General features: G+C 40.8%; 1 protein-coding gene across 2 annotated transcripts in view; it reads right to left on the bottom strand.

The window, feature by feature from the left end:
• The window catches only part of pald1 (phosphatase domain containing, paladin 1), a 52,862-nt gene that overhangs the window by 748 nt on the left and 28,636 nt on the right, over positions 1–23,478 (bottom strand). For both annotated transcript variants that reach the window (XM_022743204.1, XM_022743203.1), the window contains one exon: positions 10,532–10,687. In XM_022743204.1, the coding sequence (XP_022598925.1) occupies positions 10,532–10,687 (156 nt within the window). The remainder of the gene's footprint in view (positions 1–10,531; positions 10,688–23,478) is intronic.

Below are 23,478 nucleotides of genomic sequence, written 5' to 3'. Positions count from 1 at the left end.
GTGCATTGCACAGCATTTGCAAGAATATCCTCCCACACTGTACATCATCCCACACTGGAGGCTCATATAAAATATTCTTCAATAGTTTGCTTTTATTGTTTAATAAGTGAGTAGACCTGATGGAGCCTGTGCTGAAACATGTTTAACAATAATCATGAACAACTGAAGGGGCAGCTGTGGCTCAGCAGGTGGTCCACTAATGGCAGGGTTGACGGTCTCTGGCTCTACCTGTCCACATGCTGAAGAGTCCTTGAGCAAGACAGTGAACCCCAACTTGCTTCCGATGGTTATGCCAGTACCATGAATGATGCAACTTGTGAAATGCCTGAAAAGAGTGCTATAAAATCAGTCCATTTACCATTGAAGAATATTTCTACGAGCCTCATTGTGTGCGATGATTGATTTTGATTTCGTAGTAAAATGTTTACCACTGAACTGTAGTGGACTGGAAGTATCATAAAACTGAAAAACAATCTACCAAACTACCTCACTATTTTCCTGAAGTCCTGTAATGGGACAGCGTTGGAACAACACCATGGACACTGTATATGTTATTCAGTTTTTCTGTGTCTGAGTCATTACTGAATGAATGAGGAGACAGAGGAACATGGCGAGATTTCCCTTGGGGAGTTCAGTGTTCGCATTAAGCCCTAGGTCACGCTGACTCATGGTCTGCTGTGGCTGTCAAGCACCATAGGACTGATGGGAAGCACCATGGACAACCAGAAACATCTGCCCATAAAGCCAAACAATACAAACATATATAAACAAACCCTGCCGAAACTTTAAAGATTGAATACCCCATTAAAAAGTGCCCCAGCTGGCCCAGTTTACTCTGTAGGAGACGCTTTCAGAAACAGTGCTGGACTGCGAAGTTCAGCCACTACGTTTGATAAAAGAGCATATGAGGGACTAAGAAAGTCAACACGGTCTCAAATTTATTTATTTACATTGATCCATGTATCGATTTTCATATCACGGGCCCTTTTAAAAGGATTCCAGACCCATTTTTGGGCCGCTCAAGCGTGCAGGAAAGTTATCTCTAGCAGCTTACACTCTCAGCTTGGAATCAATACAGAACACGGCTGAACCACCGGCTGTTAGCAAGTCTGTAAGACCCTAGAAGACATCAGGGAATGACTCAGATGAAGGGATGTGGCCTAAAACGCTTTGCCAATTTAACCTCACCCTCCTGTCCTCGGGCAGTCGAAGAGTCTGCAAATTTTTGGAGGGGAGAAGAATGCCCAAGATGAGAAATGTTTAAACAGCGGGGTGAATAAGGGCATTATTTGTGGAAGCACACTAAAAAACTAACAAAAGAAAAATGAAGAGTATGACTGCGGTTATGCTCTTGAGGCCGTGAGGTAATCCTGTATGAAGTGCTGCTCAGGACACTTTTAAAAATGCACCGTCAGGTTGAACGCTGAGGAAGACATGCTGGAACAATGAACAGGAATAATAGTACCAAGATATCCCTTTCACTTACAATGATTATAGCTTAGCTGGCCAGCTTTGTGCAGAAATAAACACAAGGCACCGCAGAGTGTGGTCTAGATTACCTACTTGCTGACCATGCAAAATCAAATCTTACAATAGATATCATGTAACACTAAAACTAGTGCTTTGTAGAGTTGACTCTGGTTCCAACTTCAAACCCTTTCCTCAGTCCAGTGAGCCATCTCACTATGAACAAATGTCCGTGCAGCTATTGTCCTGTCTTGATACAGGTTTTTACAGCAAACACACGCACTGATGTACATTTTGGTACATACACATTTGTGTTGGATGTATTCCTGAACGGCTTCCAGCCCCACTGCTCTGTAAGTTCTTTGGTGGGAACGAATGAGTGGGTACAGCTGAACCAGGCGGGACCATTAGTCAGCGGATGGGGCTCCCAGGAGAATTTCTGGATTTGTGCTATTAACCAGGGTACTTAACCTGACTCATCTACTCCACAGCCCAGCTGTCTAAACAGGGGATGTGTGAAAAACCTGAAACAGTGAAAAGTCGTGTCACAGAGGCCCATCTCATGGTGAAACCAAGGGTTTCAAGAGGATGTTGCTGGGCTTTAGATAGAGGATAAAGTGCGACTCTGTACAATCTCTGCGGATAACAGCCCAGAATGTTGACATTGAGTCGTCTTGTCAAACTTTTTTTCTTTTTAACAATACTTCACTATCTGTTAATTGCCCCTTTTGAAAGTGGCTCTGAAAAGTGAGCTCCCTTATAAAGGACGCCAGCTGCAATCAGGTTGACTACACGGCAGTTACGGCAGATCAGAGGAGTGAAGTTGATTAGGCTTCAGAAGATTTTCAGAAGTTTGTATGGATGTTTTGATATATTTACACAACTGGTGACAGGATTGTTCCTTTTAAACTTTGGTATCACTTCATAGTTTCTGTTTTTACAGCACTCGCTGGTAAACACACACACACACACAAACAAACACACACACTTGAAACTTTTTCTTTGACTCTAGTGTAGGTTCACCATCTTAATTTAGCGTGCAAACATCCACTACTTAGCACCAATGTAAAGTACAGTTGATGCTGATGGGAATGTCATTAGTTTTGCAGGTATCGACAGTAACTGAAATCTTTACCTGATGATGGCGCTAGATAAAAACTCAGAGGATCACCAAAGTCATTACAATTGATTCCAAGGGTAACGTGAGTCTGTAACAAATGTCATGGCAATCCAACTGATAATTGTTTATATATTAAATCAAACCCACAGCCACATGGTGGCGCTCAAGTTACCGAAGTCATTAGGATACACTGTATGGGTAACATGGATATCAGTACCAAATTTTGTGTCAAACAATCTGGTATGTGTTGAGATATTTCAGCAAAGACCACCAAAGCCATTAGGATCCATTCTCTGGGGACCATGAATGTCTGTAAAAAATTTCAGGGCAATCCATCCAATAGTTGTTGAGATATTTCCGTCTGGACCAAAGTGGTGGACCAACTGACTGACCAACACGCTGCTAGCATGGCCACAAACAATAAACCAGGTCCTGTTTTAGTTTGTGGTCCAGTCTCAGACTGCATTACACGCTGACATTTGTCAGTCTGATTATTCAACTCTGTTTACTGAGACACATTTTCTCATCACTTCTATTTCTGACGGTGTGCACCTGGACACCAACATGCGGGGAAACATGATGCTTTACCCTGACAACTGTACATTTGATTTTTAATCCTTTTGAAGCATAATTCTCAGACTTTAAGTCATATAACACATAATGAATTTTATGAATCAGCCTCACTTTTATGCATAGTCATAGATAAAATGAAAATCTTGGCACAACCCTGGCATGTTTTTATGACACACCAGGGTAGAAAGCAGCACATCAATACATCTGCAGAGTGTAAAACAAAGTCAAAAAGAAAAAAAAAGATCAAGATCTTTCATGGTACATTGCAGCAGCTTCGAAAAAAAGGGGAAAAAAAGCCTTGAAGTGTGGTTGTTGGTGTGTATTGACAAGCTTTCTGGATGACAGTAAGCAGAGCTGTCGGAGAGATGCCTCTCATGCTGCACTGAGGAGATCACAAACGCCAAAACTCATTAGACGACTGCAGCGGTGGGAGGGGCAGGGCAGCGAGGAGGCGCTGGTCCTTCCCACAGTCGGCTATCTCAAAGGCTGCACATACCTGGCCGGTGCAGGGGGACAGGGAGGCCTCTGTGCCACACATCAAAACAGCTGGAGTGACTGATAGGGTACCCCTCCTGCAGGCATCTGTGGTATGCACCATACACAAGTCCTGCCATTGTGTAAAGGGCCACGTTTTGGATTAGCAAACACGGATTTCAATTCCAATAACTCCTCTGATGTTTCTCCTCTGATCTCACTTCACAGCCACGAGGCAACATGGCCTAATGACGCCTGCGACAATATTTGTCCGATGTGCACACAATGTGACAGTAGGCGCTATTTACTTCACACATAAAAAAACTTGTTTTATTTATATAGATATATTGCTTTGAGGACGCACTGCTGTATCATCGTGTGGCGATTAGCGTCTTTGATTCAGCAATGAAACAACACAAAACACATGCTGCTGCAGTTCAAACAATCCAACTGAACAGAAGCAAAAAAGACCAAATGGATCAGAGGCTCCATATCAGCTGGCACTGGCTGCTGCCGTGCATGACTGGGAACACTGTGCTCCTGCTTTTAGCCGCTGTAGAGATCAAATTAGTCCATGCACACAAACATGCATACAGTCAGTGCGGGATGCAGGACAGGCTGTACTGCTCAGATCTGGCTGGTTGTGTAACCATGGCTTCAAATGCATGACCAGTGATGGTGATGACCCTCAACCGCCGCCTCTGGCACTGCAGTTTGTCATTAATGATCCTGCCACGGTCACTGGTGATAGGCTAATGATTGTGCCTTTGGGATGGTTGGGGCAGATTGGTTGGGCCACTTCCAGATTCCGCAGCAACTGGGCCAGTAAACACATCACATTTCTGATGGTGGCGGGGGGGAAAAAAGGTATCACAAATGTTACAAGATTCACAATATTTCTGTTTGACTATTTTTGTGTTTTGTTATTATTCTTTTGAATGAAATGTTCTTTTAAAAAAGAATTTGTCCTGGAGGGAGAGTTTGCAAAGTTTTAATGGTTTAAATTTTTATCTAGTCATGCCTTGGCGCGTGCTTTGGAGAAACACAATTCTCGGAGGAGCATTCTGTGAGCCGTCTTGGTTTAAATTCCACCGTATTAATAATTTATGTACACGTCGGCAGCTTTCTTGTCAAACTGTTGGCAGTTGGAGAGCAATCAGCAGACTAGTTTTCATTTTAAGAACAGTGTGAGAATGATCATGTGAGATTCACATCACTCATTTCATTCTCACTTCAACGTTTTCCAGTGAAGGCAAAAGATGTGAAGGGAACGACAGCAGTCAACACACCACAGAATCCATACAGAGGGTAATATGTGCATCAAATACACAAAGCAAAAAGAAAACAAAAAAAACAACCAAAATACTTAGATTTCTGAACATCTGACATGTTTGCTGTCCTCTCTGTAAAAAAAAAAAAAAAGGATCACAAATCAATCAAAATAAAGAACTCTCAAAGATGACACCTAATCCTAACCCTAATGCCAAAGAGGCTGGTTGGCGCAGCAACCGTCTCACCTCACAGAGCTTGACTGCTTTAAATCAATTTCTACCCTTTGTAGGTACAGTGTAATTGAGGGACATTCTGCCGGTGAGGAAGTAATACAATTTATTTTAATGGTAAGTTTGGACCACGGCGTTTTGTGCTCAGTATTCTGTCTGTCCTGTGTTGATTTTTGCGCTGCACTTACCCAGAGATGACCTGTCAATCAAACAGTGTCTTGGCTATGCCAGGTTGATTGAGTTCCTTATATTCAATCTAAAGAAACCTCAAGTGCTGCTGCTGCTGCTGCTGCTGCTGCTAGGAATAAAACTAAATCTAAAAAAGAAGAAGAAAGCACACTAGAAAATAAGTAACCTCCCCTGCATGGGGAGGACATTTTAGCAGTATGCACTTTGGTTATGAAAAGACATATTACAGTATATATATATATATATATATATATTCCTATTCATACTATTTTCTCACTGTGAACCATATACTGTAACTGTGAACAGCAGAGAGAAAGAGGCCAAGAAAAAGTGTAAAGTAAGAAATTATGGGTCATGTCAGTGCTACAGACATCTACCCACTTTAACTGACATTCTGAATATAAAAGCTTATCTTAGCTTAGGTACAGTTTGTTAGCTACGGGTGGAGACGGGTCACTTTTATAATGATTATCCTGTCAGTTATCCCTTCATCAAGCAAATTGGATTTAATTCATGCAGCACCTCCATTAAAATGCTAAGCTCAGACCAGATAGTTATGTGATTCTGATGTGTACTTCACAGTAGTTTCAGCAGTGACTCAGCACCTCCAGCCGGTTTCCAACACATTGACACTGCCCTCACTAACACTGTGGCTGATGAAGAATATGTGACTGTCTACTCTCATCTGCTACAGCGTGGTCCAGGGGTAACCTCTGTCACCAGCCTAGGTTGCTGTTTATTAAACTTCTATTTAGTTAGTGGAGAAGGTCATTTTACGATACAAGTCTGCAGCAGCGCACTCAAAAAGTACAACTAAACTCTGAACTGTGGTTCCCTCCTGGCCATAGAGGTCTAGTCAATGTATTTCCCATTATGGCTGATCAGAGTATAAAAATATTATTTCTGATTGGTGGTGGGGGTGGTGGTGGTGGTGGTGGGGGTGGGGGTCTAATACTCTGCTAAAAAACAGGAGGGCCTGCAACAGCATGGAAAATTCTTGATTTCAGTCTGTTCCACAACAGAGAATTCATCATTTGATATATGGTGGTGCTTTCTGAATGACGCTCTCCGCGCAGTTGATGGATGGCTGTGATATAGCGGCCTGGTTACCTGTCTCCCTCCAGACCTTCCCAGTGTCCGTGGTGGTGGGGGCTGACTGCACTGGCACATCTAAAGCTGTGGTTTTTGTTTTCCTGCTCAGATATGGCCCCAGCTGTTTCAGGAGATGCAGGAAAATTACAAGAAATTGGGAGTCGAAAGTGCAGCATCAAACACCTGTGAGGCGCCACAACGCTGTCAATAATATTAATAATAATAATAATAATGTAGCACTACTTGCTTATACTAAAGGTAAGAAAAGACAGAATTAACACTAACATGGTAGCAATAAGTAAAAATACAATTTTCAAAGTAAAAGCTCAGAGGTGAGGGGTTGGGATTTTCAGCACTAAAATGTGATGATAGTAGCTGACGCATGATTTAATGGTCAGAACAAGCACAAAAAAACTGATTTAACACTTTCACTTCCATCTCAACTAAAATTCCTATCAACTTAATTTCTCTTTCATTCTGTGATTCTGTAAGTTCCAAAAATGATTCAATTATATCTAATCATTTTCCAACCAAATACAACAATTACTTCATCAGATGTAACAGTGGTGTTAAGTATATTTTATAATAACATCAAAAGACAATGTGAAAGAAGTTGCTCGTATTGATGAACCAAAAGAGAATTTCCTCGTGAACCTGCAGCTGCCCTCTGGCTCTATGGAGCTTTATAGTGCGTTTCAGCTCATTGTTGCTCAAATGCCCCGAATTTTACTGTTTTGTTTCACCCTCACTGCTCTCATGGCATCGTTTGCAGCTGCAGCAGGCAGCTGTTGTCAGCAAAATAGCTCTAAAAAAAGAAACCACTGTATACCATCTGCTCGGCACCAAACAGTAGACTGACACAGTTAGTGTCAAGCTGGTGAACATAGCGGAGCAACAAATTCTCCATATGAACTTAAAAGTAAAACTTAAATGTGTTGTTCAAGAATGAATCACTTCCTGGAATTGTCCCTTCATTTCTCAGTTCAGTTGAGCTCGCAGTCAGTTGTGAGCGAACGTGCAGGAATACAGTCATTCACCGAGTGAGTGATTCAAGCCATTGATTCGTTCGAAGGGCCTGAGTGTATACTGAAGAACGTGATTCGCTCACTAACTCGGTGAGTGAGTGTATCCCTGCGTGAACAAATCGATGACATTCAAGTCATTTTGTTTGCAGGAGGAATAGCGGCGTGTTCAATTCTAGATAGGTACTTTGCCACAGCAGCAACACACGTACAGTACAACACAACGTCAGTGTAGAGTAGCTTATAGAAATTACAGCAAGAAATATGACTGACAGCTACATATAAATGTCATGTGTATGCATTGCAGCGAATATACAAATAGCAGAACACAATATGAATAGCAGAGCAAAAAAATGGCAAAAACTGAAAGAAGTTCAGTGAATGCTCACTGAACGTACCACTCAGTGAATGTGAGCCCTGAGTTATAGTCAGTGGCTCAAACTGCCAAAATCAGTCCGAGCAAGTTCAGGAGTAATGTCGAACTGTAGATCGGTCAAAAAGACTTGAATATATAATATTCTGTGAAGACACTTTTAAAATATCAAGAATTATAAACGGAGTTAGGCGTTCCTGTCAAAGTGACAGCACTTCCGGTTCGGTAAGCCGGGGATCATGAGGAATATACACCATTCAGCTGTTTTTCAGTTCAGTGAGTGGGTCTACGCTGTCGAAGCTTCAGTCAAACACTGAACGATTCGGAGAACAAATCTTTTGAACCAAACTTTTTAATGAACTGATTCGTGCGATTCCAGATGCAGAAAAGAACTGCTTTGTACATCACTACTTAAAAAGGTGATGATATGTCAATATTATGTGTGTGCGTGTGTGTGTGTGTGTGATTGGCTTTGCAATTTGCACTACAAAGCAGGTTATCAGGCTGGTGTAGATTTAAATCTGCAGCTAAAGTGGTTGATTCTCAATGACTTTTTCAAACTTTAGAAAAATACTTTTACGTCGCTTTGAGGAAAATTCTGAAGAAAGTTGCTAGATCTTTTGCTCAGAGGTAGCTTTAGTAGGAAGGAAGAACAAAAAAAGGAAGGAATGCCAGCAAAGACAAAATGCTACCTGGATGATAAAATAGAGAAATATCCAGGACATAACATTTTGATATTATGTTATGACGACAAGTGTTTTCTGTTGCCTGCTTTACAGATAAGTGTTCCTGCCCTCTGTGTGCATGTCTGTATTTTCTCATGGCATAACTGGGCCATTAGAGTCACTCTGATGCACCACATATATTTGCTATTCATAACAGGAAGAATATGCACCGAATGACCGCGCATATTTCTGTGACAATTGTTTTCACAGCCATTGTTCCAGTCTATTTTGGAATTCCACGTTTTTTCTTTGAGTTTCTTCCACCTCAATAAAGACAAAGAAGGAGGAGATGTTCGTTCAGTAATTTTCAAACATTCCAGCCTCTTGGCTATGTTTCCGCGGGCAGTCTGCTTGCAAATATGGAATACAAAATGGCTGTGAAGTTGCAGGCTGAAGGCCAAATATTGCATTTAGCATACATTTTAGACACTAATTTCTTACACTGTGAGATTAGAAACATTAAAATTTCATCTTTTAGCCTGAAGAAACTAGAATTACAGCCTTGTGGTTGTACGCCTCCATCTATCAGTCAAGTTGTAGTTTTCATGCATGTCTGTCCAGACTCGTATAATATATGTAGTGATAACTTTTCAACCTGGCAGCACAGAAGATCTACACAATCAGTTTCAAGGTGGGCAACCAAGATTAGTGTCACCACTTCAGTATCCAACCAAATGTGAAATGCCTGTTCCTGAATAACGGCCAGAAAAGTCATTTTGCACATTATGATGTCACAGCGAAGTCAACCTTTGACCTTTTGGATATAAATGTCATCACTTCATCATTTTATCCTATTAGACATTTGTGTGAAATTGTGTCTTAATGAGCAGGTGGATTCTTGCGTTATGGCAAAAATGTATTATGTGAGGTCACGGTGACCTTAACCTTTGACCTTTGACCACCAAATTCTAACCAGTTCATACTTGAATCCAAGTGGAGGTTTGTGCTTAACTTCAAGACATTCCCCCATGGCATTTCTGAGATATCTCGTTCACAAGAACAGGACGGACAGAGAGACAACCTGAAAACATAACACCTCTGTCCACAACTGTCGCTGGTGCAGAGGCATAAAAACATAAAAAATAATGATTTAAGAGGTTTGCTGAGCCTCAGTGCAAAATCGGGCATAACAACAAGACAGCTAACACCTTTTAATTAAAACCAAATGTATAAAGATGTAAATAAAACTAAATGATGTGGACTTGCTGTATTTACCCTGAAATGTGTTTTGTCAACTTGCCAAACTGTTTATTTTTTACCACCATGCGAGTTTAACATATTGCAACATACATTTTAATTGCAGTGTGTGTGTGTGTGTGTGTGTGTGTGTGTGTGTGTGTGTGTGTGTGTGTGTGTGTGTGTGTGTGTACACTGGGTACCACTTACAGACTACTCATTTGTTTGGAATGCACATAAATTCTCGGCTTTACTGTAGAGGCACAGGTGGCCAAACGATTAATGTACCAACAAAAACACAGAGCCGAGACATAATGAAGTTCAGTGTGTGAGGAACCAGCCACAATAGAACCAGAACCAGCTTGTAAATTCCTAGAGGAAAATCCTAATGAAACTCTGGTAACCTTGAGTATGAAAAAAAAACAAAAAAAAAAAAAAACACTGTCTCCCTCTCATGTCCTGTTTCTGTTTTTCATCACCGAGTTATTGACACGTAACATTTTGGGTAATTAAAGATTTGTTCCTCCTGCCACAATTTTAATGAAACTGCGATATCCTGCACATCTTACACGTGTAGAGCAGCAAACCTCCTTTAAAGCCTGAGAGCAACAGCAGTGCAGATCCACTGTGCAGATGGCTCAGCTGCCAGGGGCTTTTATCAAACATATTCCCTGTTGTCTCTGTCTTTATTTGCATAAATGTCAAAAAAAAAAAGGAATAGATAAAATGCATGTATATAAATATCAAAAAAAGGGAATAGATGACATGCACATGTGTATAGAGTAGAAAACAGTAGCAGTGGAGCAGAGATCCTGTACCTGTTCCATCCAGAGAGTGAAGGAGCGCTGCCAGGAGTCTTTCTTCTCAAGATGCAGGTATGTGTTGAAGAGGATGAGGTAAATGTAGCGTTCCAGGCACTGCAGGCTCCTCAGCAGCAGCTGCTGACACTCCTTCTCTGTCTTACCACTTTTGATCTGAGAAACAGGTAAACAAAGCTCTATTGGCATCTCAAGTGGGCACAACACATTTTTTCCCCATACAGCAACAACTGTTGGCAGTAGCATACTTGTTACATTTTTACATTTGGACTGTGTACAGAATCAACAACTGTGCAGCCATATGGGCTGTCTCTTGTGGACTGTAGCTAGTTCAATGTCTCTAATATCCTCCTGAATGTAGGCTGTGTTTGCATAATGTTGGTCTTTCTCGACATTTAAGGTGAAAGTATTGAGAGAGAAAAGACTCACCAATATATCTAACTCTAACTATTTAAATCAAACTGAAATAAAAGAAAACGTTAAGCAGTTTTTATCAGCATTAAAGTATGACAAACAGGAAGGTGAAGGTGTGGAGTGTCAAAATTAAAGTCCAAACCAAAAACAAATCACTTCAGTAGTGCCACTGACATTTGTTGATCCTGCTAATGAACAAACAGGGCACTTATCATTCATTATAATGCAAATTCAATTAATAATAAATACAACACATCCACATCATATTGTGTAACACAATGAATCACTCGCCCTTTACTTATTATATTTGTATTAATCATACAGTGACAATCAGTGGTTGCAGACATTTGTGGTGAACTAGATGGCCACATACTGTAGATCTGAGTTGTTTTCAGCTTATATAATACCCTCATTCCTGCACTGTGTTTCTCCTATATCCGCCCGCCTACATGGACATTATTTACGCTTAGTGCCAACATAAAATAGTTTATCTTAGTCTCCCTTAGGCCATAAGCTCCACCAACAGAGGTTCTATGTCTGTATGCATGGTAGTAAACACATATTGTGCATCAACAGCTTTGACTAATCTGACTATTATAATACATGCGAAAAACCCCACCGAGCCCATCAAGACAAAACAAGAAGAGGATCTTAGCATTTTCATTGTCACTCGCTTGCCTCCAACCACATGTTAGAAAAAAGTCATTAAAAAGCAACAACCATAGTACTTAAGGAGATCAAACCTCAGTGGTTATACATTTTAAATAGGTTTCCATTGTTCCAATGCTAAAAGCGGTGGAGTTGAAGGATGAGCAGACACTCCTAAAAAGGTACTAACCAGAGCCAGGGGACAAACTGTTCATATCATCTTTTCAAGTTTCACATCATTCATTCAAAACAGTACTGAGCTGTCAAAACACGATGCTCAGCAAACCTTAATTTATGCGCAAATTAAATTAAATTTCACATTTCAGCCTGAGGATAAAGTGGGTGTAAAACGTAAAGACATGGCCACACCAGCATTCAAAATGGCAAATTTTCACAGCAAAAATAAATTTCAATCATCAAATAACTTTAATAAATATGAGTGAATCAAGTTCAACTTTGGTGAACATGAATGTGCACAGACCTTTGAGGGAACACAGAGCCAGAAAGTCCAAATTGGACTCACCTATTGAGGTAATGAGCTTGCTAACTGACAATTAGCAAGCTAGCTATCTCAGAGACCTTTTCCCCTTCTTCAGTAACCCTTTATTTGAATGACTTTAGGCTTAATCCTGAGAACCACATGACTGACGCCAGCGACTGACTCAGTGCAGAAAAAGTAGAAAGACGCTCAAAGAGCTATTGCAACTGACTATAGATAGCAGGTTCGTGGCTTTGCTAGCTCGTTAGTCGGTAGCTTGCCAGCTACAGCAGAAGCCACAAAGCTTCTGCTTTTTGTTACTAGCTTCTCATTTACCTTGACTCTCTCATTTCATGCAGAGGCAGTACACAATCTACACTTGTTTGGCAGAAATGGCTGCTTACACTTGTACTGTGTAAGAACCAAAACAATGAGCCTAATTAGTCTTAAAAGCTGAACATAGGTGCAGAGATGGGTAAGATAAAGTCATTTGATACTGCAGGTTTTACATGTGCAAATACACCTTGGATACACACAGCTAAGTGAGTAAAAATATAGACTTCAACAGTAATATTGATAAATCACATTAGGATGAATCACATCAATACCTTGTAACAGGTAACACAATCACCAACAAAAAATGCAGGAGATACTTATCTGTCCAGTGACGTAAAGTGCTTGTGACTAGACAATGTGTGCGTCATATGGATGATAGAAAAGTAAAGATAGAGATCTATAAAGATACAGAAAACAAAAAACCTTGCTCCACATAAACTCCTCCCTTATCATATTCTTCCATTTCTTCTTCCCTTTTATCTGCTGAAGAGACCCATGGCTGTTTTTCAAGCAAATCCCTATGGTCAGAAATGCTAGAACAATGCTATTATCCAAAGTATGAGATGGTCCTATAATTCCCTTTATTGTTATTCAAGAGACATGATAATAGTATGTTCTCTTACACTACTAATTCACCGTCTACAGGAGGGAGAGAAAATCCTTTGCGAGCCAACCTTGAACACAAGATCACTAAAAAAAATGTATTTAATATCCATTTTATAAAAGTTTGATGCATAAATTAAAATTTTGGTCATGTAACCTGGCAGAAAGCAGAACTTAGCAAAGAGTCAGCTCTCTAATAGCACTATTACATGCCATTTCTCACCAAGTAAGGTTGGTAATTGGGTTGCTCTTCAATTATAGGCTTTGAGCAGCACTGAGGTAAATGCAGACAGGCTTTCATCAATGTGGCGAGTCGGTGTCAAGATGTTTTCCCTTTTTTCCCATCTTTTTTTTTCTCCTTTTTTTCTGATTGCTTAGAGCCTTGAGCACTTCCAGGCATCAAGTGACAAGGTCTGCCATCCAGCTGTGTGTCTGTGTGGCGGAGTGTGGATTGGATAACATGTCAATTGGGGTTAAGAGAAAGTAACAAGCGGGGACGAGGTGAAGTATAGCTCAATGAACTGTCAGCAGCTCTTTAGACTGACTCTCTCACAGCAGATTGTTGTCTGTGTTGAAATGAGAATTTGACTGCTTGTGGTCTTTGTTTAAAAGGCTAAAACAGATTTAAAGGTTATCCACTCACAATTTGCCGCATATCAGGGATGACTGTTAAAGGCTAGGGGCTGCACAAAAGTAATGAAACCTTACAAAGTAGGTGGGCTAGCACTCAAGGTAATTTGAAATGTGCACAACGCACCATAATACGATCATTCCAGGGCTGAATGACGCAACAGAGAGAGAGAGCCGGGGGGGGGGGGGCTGGAGAGGGGTTTTCTGTCCATTCCCAAACACCCGAGGTTGGATCCCAGTTTTCCATGCATCTGCAGCAGAGCGGAGGAGAAACTACACCTAGCTAAACAATGGATGTGCTGTCTGTTGTCTATCAACTCTCCCAGGGCACAGAGGAAGGAAGAAAGCATATACACGCCTAACTTTTCATAATCTTTCTCAGTTAACACCGACTACAGTGAAAGGGCAGGGAGACGGTGGTGAACCCGATCTCCCTGTGCGCCCTGCACCCCCAGGGAGCTTTCAGCATTTCATCTCATAGCCTGAAAAAAAAATCTACAGTGCCAAAGCCTGGCAGCTATCTGTGCACAACCCACAGCCAAATACCGAGCTCACACACACACATACACACACACGCACGCACACACACGCGCGCAGATCAGTTTACAAAGATTACATAATTCACACCTCTACAATCTGCCGAACCCTAATTCTGTGGTTGCCATCTGTCTGTCTACATCGACTGAGCCTTATGTGTGGTTGAGCGGCCTCTCGTGCACTCTCAGAAATTCCTTCAGAAAACAATGTCGGGGAAGATGTGGTGAAGAAACAGAGTAAATTTCTTCCAGTCCATGTAAAAGAGACAGCCTTGAAAGCTTTGGATTTGCATGGATTACATTTTCTTAAGTTCTTGTACAGTCTTACTGTGCTGATAATCATATCCACTTCTCAGCATTTTATTTCAACTGGTTAAAAAAAAAGTCTAGAACATGTTACAAAAAAAAAAAAGGTTCAGTCCTTTTTTATTCTACTGGTGGAACAATTTCATAAATTTTTGAAGATAAAGTTTCTACTGAGTTGGTGAAACAGAAGAGATGGTAAAAAAAAGTGGAGAACTAGAGCATCCTTTCATCTTGCGTGGCCTTTCAGAACAAAAGGAGTCGACTCATCGGTCCTTGTTCGCTATCAAAGGTGAAAGCCATTATTCAGCCAGCCCCTGAGGTGTGATAATGAATGTCCTCAACTCTGCTCAGTCCTGAGAGGGGTGGAAGGCTGGCCAAATACAGACCACATACCACTGTTGAGAGAGTCCGGGAAAGCTTGCTGGCTGAGCAGTCCTCTAAGCAAGGACAATGTGAAAGAGAGAGAAGTGGTTAAGAAAAAGTGGAGGCAGAGTATGTTATCACTGCACAGACACTCGTGAGAGCAGGGACTGGAAAAACCTTATCTATTTCTCCTCATTACAAGCACTACAGATTAGAAACATTCTACTGGTTCATGTGAAGGCAGAGCACGTATTGTACGCACCCGGTGCCAATTTCATTAAACCTACCTTTTAAGGGAATTACTCATCATTAAATCTCTGGCATTACACACTAAAGATGTAGGCTACACACACACACACACAGACCACATATACACACAAATTCACAAACAAATGAAATCTTAAAAAACGTATAAAGTCGGGTATCAGCCACTCTAACTGGTCTGCCAATGTCCACCAGCAGATATTTTTGCTGGAGCAGCTCACATCTCTGGAGCATGAAATCCTGGTGTGAATGTACAAACAGGAATAGTTTGACCATTTGGGAGATACAATTTTGCGTTTGCTTTTTAAGCCTCTTTTACACTGGTCATAAAACCCACCTTGACTCACTAACATCGGGCTTATGTCAGCAATAGCAAACGGTACAGTCAGCATTCACTCCCAGGCCAAATTCTTCTGGAGTAGTAGTCACGGGTATTTATCGGCCGTGGCACCGATCGGCAGTGATGTCAACGCAACACCAAGGTGAACACGCTAATTCTACCCCCTTTTCTGTGCTGTGACATCTTTCAGAGCACATAAACCCTGTAAACAGACTGGTCACCTGCCCAGCACAGTGTTGTTAAGGAGAAAGAGACTGAGGGAGGGATACAGAGTGATGTTTTTACTGTTGCCAATGTACACACTAATAGTCAGGAAATTAAGACACTGTACCAGACAGCAGGGGGATGTGAGTCAAGTATAGCCACAACGCATCTGTTACCACATCTGAATGAACTGCAAATATGCTGTAAACGCAAAAAAAAAGGTTGGCAAAACAACTTCAAACTCCATTGGAAATGTTGCTGCTGAGGAGCGGACGTGCTGCTTCTAAAATGCTTCCAATGGACACAAAATCCAACACAGTCACCTCCAGTCAAAATTTGGGGTACTATTCAAGTTTTCAATTTGATTCAGTGATATGGACCCTTAAATTTCATAAATGGATTTAGTGGATCATGAAAATAATCCCTACATTTTACAATGCACATTTGTTTGATATGAAACTGATATGGACTTAAGCTTTATTTTTTCTTCCTCTTTATCCTTTTTGAAAGTAAAGTCCTGCAGGCAATTTAAATTTTAGTTCTATGTAACAGTCTCTCTCGATGAAACTAAATCAATTTTATTTACTTGATCCAAGAATAAATATACACTGCAGAAACAAAACAAATGCACATGATATCTGTTTGGGGGTGATTTAATACTACCCCAGGCAACTGTTTCAGTCTCTGCCTTTTAATTCAAACACGTCAGACCAGGTTCAGACAAAAGTTCACAATAATCCCCGGATAAGAGTCACAGCCTTCAGCCTGCAGGTGTAGGTGTATTAAAGATAAACACCACCCACTTATGAGTCACACTGCTTGACCTGTGCCCGTGTCTTATGTAAACACAGACATTGTGTGTTATAAGGCTCGGTATACAAAGGTTCCACATATTGTGCAGTCACAGGGCCTTGATGTAAAAGGGTTAAAAGGTCAATATGAAAATCTCGTCTTGTTTTCATAACTGCACACACTCGAAAAAAGGAGACAACAATGACGTGTGCTCGGCATTCATACAGTCAGGCTTATTAACAGTCACAACAATGCTGTCAGCCCCCACCTCTCTCCCATACAAAGACTGACAGGCATGTCAGTCAATTTCTGTTGGCTAGTGTTATTGATTTATCAAATCACTGACATTTTGCTCACCAGGGTGTTTGAGGGCACTAGCAATTTCTCCCCATCTCTTGCGGTGAATAGCACTGACGCTATTTTCCATGTAAGTGCCATGCATTGACAATAGTGACATCTCATAGGACAGTTGTCATTATCGCCTCTCACACTAAAAAGGCAGTGACAAAATCTTTAGACCGTTTGAAAAGGTTTTGTATGTCACAGACTTGAAGTTTCAGAAAGCGATTACTGGGTCTGCCCACTGTTTTTTCTGATCTTGATGTTGGTCTGGAACATCTAAATCATGTGTTATGTCATGCCGTGAGTGCTCATGTACGGTCTTAGACACAGCAAGCCAACTCAGCCATCAGCCTCTGTAGCTCTGTTGCTGGGATGGTCCACTGCCCATAGTTTTTGCAGTGTGTCTGGCACCGTTGGCACTAATCTGCTCTTACTGCCACCCATGCAGCCAGCTGAGCTTGTTGCATCAGCAGCAGAGGCAGTCACTAAAAGGGAGCACTCTGATTGGCTGTGAAGTAGCACAAAAGAAACTGAAGACACCAACTGGCATGAAAATGGTACGCTTTGTTTCACAGCATCTCTCCACAAAACTGAGACTCACAAAAACAGAGAGCTGTCACCTGAAGAAAATATATTTTAAAATGTTGATTTGTGATGTAAAAGCTGTTGTTTAACCATTTCGTGATGTTTTTTTCTTACTCACAGTGGCATTTGTAGATAATATGCAGCTCATTCATGAGTTTCCTCTTCACATTCTAATATCATGAGATTTCTGATCTGTGTTTGTGGTGAGACAATATTGTTTAATATAAACTTAATTTAAGCAGATCAGTAAATGAGAAAATGATTTGCCTTTTACAATCTGTTTCTTTTTTAATCCCATATAAACTATACATTTACAATACTAATATTTTTCAAAATCAATTAAGTATGGCTCATCTCTAAAGGAAAAAAGAAAAATAGTATAATATATAGTTTAATCCCTGAATGGTGTTGAGGGTCAACCTTTCTGTGGGCTCATGTGGGTGAGCACTGAATATGAGAAGTGCACGTTATGGAGAGGTCTGTGTGCTTGACATATGGTGCCAATTACCAGCTGATGGGGTTGCCGAGGTAAAAAGGCCAATCCATATTGGCCCTTCCCACCCAGGTTTGCACAAGCAGCCATTCATCAGATTCTACAAGAACACCTCCCACCCAAATCCTAAACCAAACCCCAACCTGTCTGGAGTGGACAGGCAGCCTACACATGGCTCCTTGACTCAATGTACAGACAACTCAAAGTCAAGTATACATGCTGATTTTCAGGTAGGTTCATTAAGTGGACCGAAACCAGGGCCCAACTGCAATTTTTGGAACTATTTTCCATCCAGGCTGACGTTTGTTGCCAAAGTTAACAGATGCCACATTTTAAGAGTCTATAACTTGAATGACAATGAGACAGTGTAGCCAATATTTAAATTAAACCGTAATAAGGACTGCTTCAAGATGAACTTCCGATCCATTCGCGTCTCACAGACACAACATAAACATAATATGGATTTTGCAAATGACTCATCTTCATTAAGATGCATTACTCTGTTCTTTCCTCAGATGCCAGCACATCCTCCCATGACTCAAAAAAGTTAATGATCTGTACAATTCCCATTAACTTAGACTGAGTTGCATGTTAATGTTTGAATTTAAGTGGGCTAAAATTAGACAGCTATAGGATTTTAGCTGGCTAAATCCTGAATGTCACATTTAGCAGTGATGTTAATATGCCCTTGCATATTAGCTTGTTTAAATGCTAAGATGTTAACATTACCATGTTTGGATGGTGAACATGATGGTGAACATTTGTTTAAAGGAATTAGTAGTTTGTACCCTTGAATTAATCATTTGTGTGCACTGATTACACAAAGTATTAAAATTATAACTCATTCTTCCACACTTTGCAGAAGCTGCCACATAATAATATGAACCTACTTATGCACTGCATTCGTGGCTAATAACATTTACCACTCACCCCTTTTGCAAGACTATATAACATAAAATACTCTTCAAACTGAAAAAAAGACACCTTATCGCCTACACATAGCTGCTGGGGCTGAAAAATATGCTCGTCTTTCATGCTCATTTTCAGTATTTTTCTTTTGGCGGCAGGTAATGCAAATCAATTCCTTGTGTATTAGAAATCTGTATTATAATGCTATTATTCTGTTCTGTTGTGAAGAAGATAAATGTTATGATATAATGGGCCAGCATGAAACTTCCAATTTCACTCTACATTAGGCATCATTTCTCCAAATCTGCTCTCCGTTATTTGGGTTGCATTATCCAGATATGTGGTGAGGCAAAACATTGTTTACTCTCAGCTTATAAATAATGGAGCTGCCTCCCAGTGTTTACAATGGATTTGTAACACTGAATTTTAGCTCTCTTGGCTAAATCTTCATTTCACTTTTGCCTGGGCCACAACAGCTGGGCCAGCCCTATAACTGTGAATGTCAGACTGACTGAGTGACTGTCTGACTGAATGACTAAGTGACTGACTGAGTGATCATATTTCTACCGTTGGTCAGCTGAATACCATGTGACTGAGTTTGAGTTTCCCCATTGGCCATTGCTTTTTCAAAATGAATGAAACCGTTTTTATTATGGGGGTATTTACAGCCTGCAGTTTTGCCAACTACGCACATTTGTCACTAGATTAAGAGACCTTTTTTCGAATAAGACTAGGTATAAAGATGGCATGTGGCTGGACTATGTGTGGGTGCCAACTGTGGGCTTAGGGCTACACCTCTTGTTACGTGCAGTCACCTGCATCATACTGCATATGTGAGCACAGAGTAGGAGAGAAGCAAACAGATTAACAGCTGAAACTGGCTGGCATTAAGCAGGATGCAAATATGACGCAATGATATTCATTACTTACTGTGGTTCTGCAAGTCTTCAACTACGTCCTCAGTTTCACACGTTGACCATAAGTGGTCCAGCCACATACTAGGTTTTGACCTAGTCCTGTTTATAAGTGAAACCTCATCACTGTTTCTTCTTGTTCTGTCTACTTCTATAAAATAGAATGTCACTTTTGCTTCTGTTAAAGTCTGTGTAAAGCTATCTAACTGTGATTGGAAAGGTGGTATAAATTATTATTATTATAAATACCAATATTAGTGTTATTATTAGTGATCTTTGGCCTTATTATCTGTTCATACCCCAGATGCTGGAATGTGTTAAGAGTGAAAGGAGTACATAAACATATTTCTTACATATTCCTCTGGATCGCATAAAACTATGTTTTTCTACATTCAAAGCCATTTTTCTGAAAACCCAACCATACACACACCCTGTCTGCCGCCTGCCAGGTTGGCCAGTAGCAAAGCAATCAGAGTTATATATCATCTGGCTTCAAGCTGCAGAACTGATCTTTATGGATCAAGATAGTGCCCAAAACTCCTTTTTCAAAGGAGCAGAGAAGCCATGTAGCAGCCAGTGAGAGGACGGGACGGAGATGTCTTTATGTTAATGGTTTCTACAGATTCCAATCCTCTGTCTGTCTTTTTCCAGTCTCTCAGCCACACTACGCTGATTAAATCATGAAGCTGAGGTTGAGGTGGATTTTAGGGGCAAGCAGTGTCAATCCACATACACTGTATATGCAGATCTGCCATCAACCAATCAGTCCATCTAGCCAAGGGCTTGAAAATGAATGTGAAAATGTAACTCAGACTTCAAATAGTTTGTAATGACATCACAAGCAAAGTCTTGTGGAGTATGATCTCTATCAGAATACAGATTTAACCTTCCTTGAATATTTAACAGCTCTAATCAATGCTAAAAAATAAGGTCTAACACAAAAATAAGCCATTAATATAATCAAAAACACAGGGAACTAAAAGGGAATGTACAATCAATGGTCAATAGGACTTTAACTAGAAAAGGCCAATTTCTCTTACAAAAAGACAAGCAAATACACATCACGTGTCTGCTGAGCAGAGATTACAAAAGCCACAGGAGGAGACAGGGCTCATCAACTTAGCCTACACAGAGACTGGAATATCTGCCCACATTAACCACACGCATTATGGTACATTCTGTACGTGCACATGCCTGGCAAAAGAGCACACTGAGACTCCCGCTGTGAATCAATCATTTACTGAGCTATCAAAATATCTTGTGCATGCAAACCCAACACTGGGGCCTTAAAATGGTATGTCTGCGAGCTACACATAATCACACACTCAATAATTCAAAACGCACTGCAGCTTTTCTCTAATCAAATTTGTACTCTTGGCCACAACCACCTATTGTGGTTAATAGAAAGCAAATGTATCGATGGTTGTCGTTTATCTCACGAGGGAGCCACATAGTTCATGTGAAGACCATGTTGTTCGTTAGCCACACTACAGCGAGGTCAAACACTTTGGTCCAGGGGGACATTTTTTACATAACTATGGATGTATTACCATGAAATTTGGTACAGACATTCTTAGATCCCAGTGGATAAGATCTAAATAACTCAGTGATTCCACCACAAACAGCACCATATACTGTACAGGTCAAAGTTTCCATGTGTCAAACACTTCAGCTCTAAACTAATTCACACTAGCATCAGCTGGACACGGAAATTAACGCTTACATAAAATTCAAAAATGCTAAACATTAACAGGTTACTATGCTAAGTGTCCACATGCTATCAAGCTAAACATTACATGCTAAAAAACATTACATGCTAAATGTTAGCATGTTAACACGCAAGAATGCTAAAAGGCAATACATAACAAAACAAAAATTAACATGCAAGTTAATGTGCTAAATATTACAGTTAATTGGCAGTCAAACTGCATGCTACGCTCAAAGCAAAGCAGAGTTCACGTACACCTGAGTCAGGTGCATTACAGCTTGGACAAAATTTGAGCCAAGTCTGACCTTAAAGAGCTGAGTCAGACGTCCTACAATGGCCACCGTACAGAAGATAAATACTTTTAATTTGAACCTACAAGTTACGTAGAGCTAAGGGGAGCTGCAAAGTGTTTATATAAACTATTCATTATAGTCAATTTAAGCAAAAGCATAGCCTTTCCTCTGTCATTAGCAATGGTAATCAGACTGTACTGCGACTTTGTTTTCACTTCATTATTCTGTGTCCTTGTGTTAATGTCAGTTAAGTTGTATTTGGGAGACAGAATTATTTGGCCTGACCAATCAGTAACAATGGAGATAGTCATCCTTTTCGACATTTGCACTCAACATAGAAGCTGCAGTAACACTTGTCTCGAGAAGTTCTTCTCAGGTTTATCATGTCTACTGCAGAAATATGCCACTTTATGACTTGATAATTCTGTGCGTGGGCTTACAACAGCATCTCATCCACACTTGTCGCTATTTTTGTTCCAATTTTTCTGGTGCCATTTTTTCTTGCTCTGGCGCAGAAGATGATGTTGCCATTCTTAATTCAGCCTAAAGTTTTGATTGGCTTGACTGTTTTTCCAACCAAGGAGACAGCTGGCAATGACAACACCACCCCCAGATGTATTTGAATCACAGAGATGTGGGCGGTGAAACGAAGGTCTGGAACCAGGCTACTCTGGCACCACCCTGAGACTAGACTAATAATTTTTTTTCAAACAGATCCTAAAATAAAGTTGCCTCTCCATTTTTTAAAATCCAACAATTTTGTTTTCTGTCGTGTAACAATCATTATATCCTCACAGGGTTAGCATGGATATAGACTTTTCTCTATCTTTAGTCTGACCTCTGAATATGCCGGTCTAACGGTGAGTAATAGAAACAGCAACACATGGATTTCACCATCTGCGCAGCTGCCTTTGTCAATCCATGGAATGTGTTAAGCCATGAACCTTTCATATTCACAAATAACTTATGCAATGCATTTGTATCAGAACTTGAATGCCAGCTTGTGTAAAATCTGTGTTATTATAATGATTACTTCCAGCAATGAAAGAACGCAGAAAGAAGCCACATTGTGAGCTGTTCCTGTAGGAAAGAAAAACCCCATTTGACAAAGCAGGTCTGAATGCTCTTTGCCGACTGTGTGAGTTGTTGAAACTTGGGGAGTAGCTATGGCGTCGTTAACACGGGATTCATCTGTTGCTCAACTGTCCTCACGTATGAAACATGGCTTCCCCACTGGGGCATAATTGAAAGTGCAATTCCTGGAGCAACTCAGCCCAGTCACGACTTCTGCATATCCCACATGGCTGGCATTTAAGTCACTTCCCCACTGGGATTGTATTCCCATAGGTATTTGTTCAGTGCCAGTAGCTTGCTAGTGTGAAAGCTTAAGACAAGAAAAGGTGGACCTTTCCCTGGTGAAATGATTTGGGGCTTAGCACAGCTACTGGGGGTATGCTTAAACACTCATGCATGGTTTTGGAGATAGTTATTCCTGGTCTGTGGGCCTGGGGCAATGACAGGTTTAGTGTGTGGGGGCAGGAAATGGCAACCCTCAGACCCAGCAAGGTCTGAAGCGCTGTTCTGGGGCCAGTGGTTAAGAGGGAGGTGGGGGACATGCGGGAGGTCAGGGCAAAGGGCAGGCCAGGGCAGTTCAGTTATTCAGGGTAAAAGAAGGACAGACTAGGTGGCGAACCTAACAATTTCTAAAGTGGTCAGTATGTAGAGAGTGAAGCAGAGCATGAGAGCAGTTATTATGATAACTGCAGAGGCCTACAGAGATTAGACTGTT

The sequence above is a fragment of the Seriola dumerili genome, unplaced genomic scaffold, assembly GCF_002260705.1.
Source record: "Seriola dumerili isolate Sdu_G_001 unplaced genomic scaffold, Sdu_1.0 BDQW01000068.1, whole genome shotgun sequence".
In the NCBI taxonomy this organism is placed as follows: domain Eukaryota; kingdom Metazoa; phylum Chordata; class Actinopteri; order Carangiformes; family Carangidae; genus Seriola; species Seriola dumerili.
Note: the sequence above shows the minus strand (reverse complement) of the source record. Positions and strands in the feature narration are given on the sequence as shown.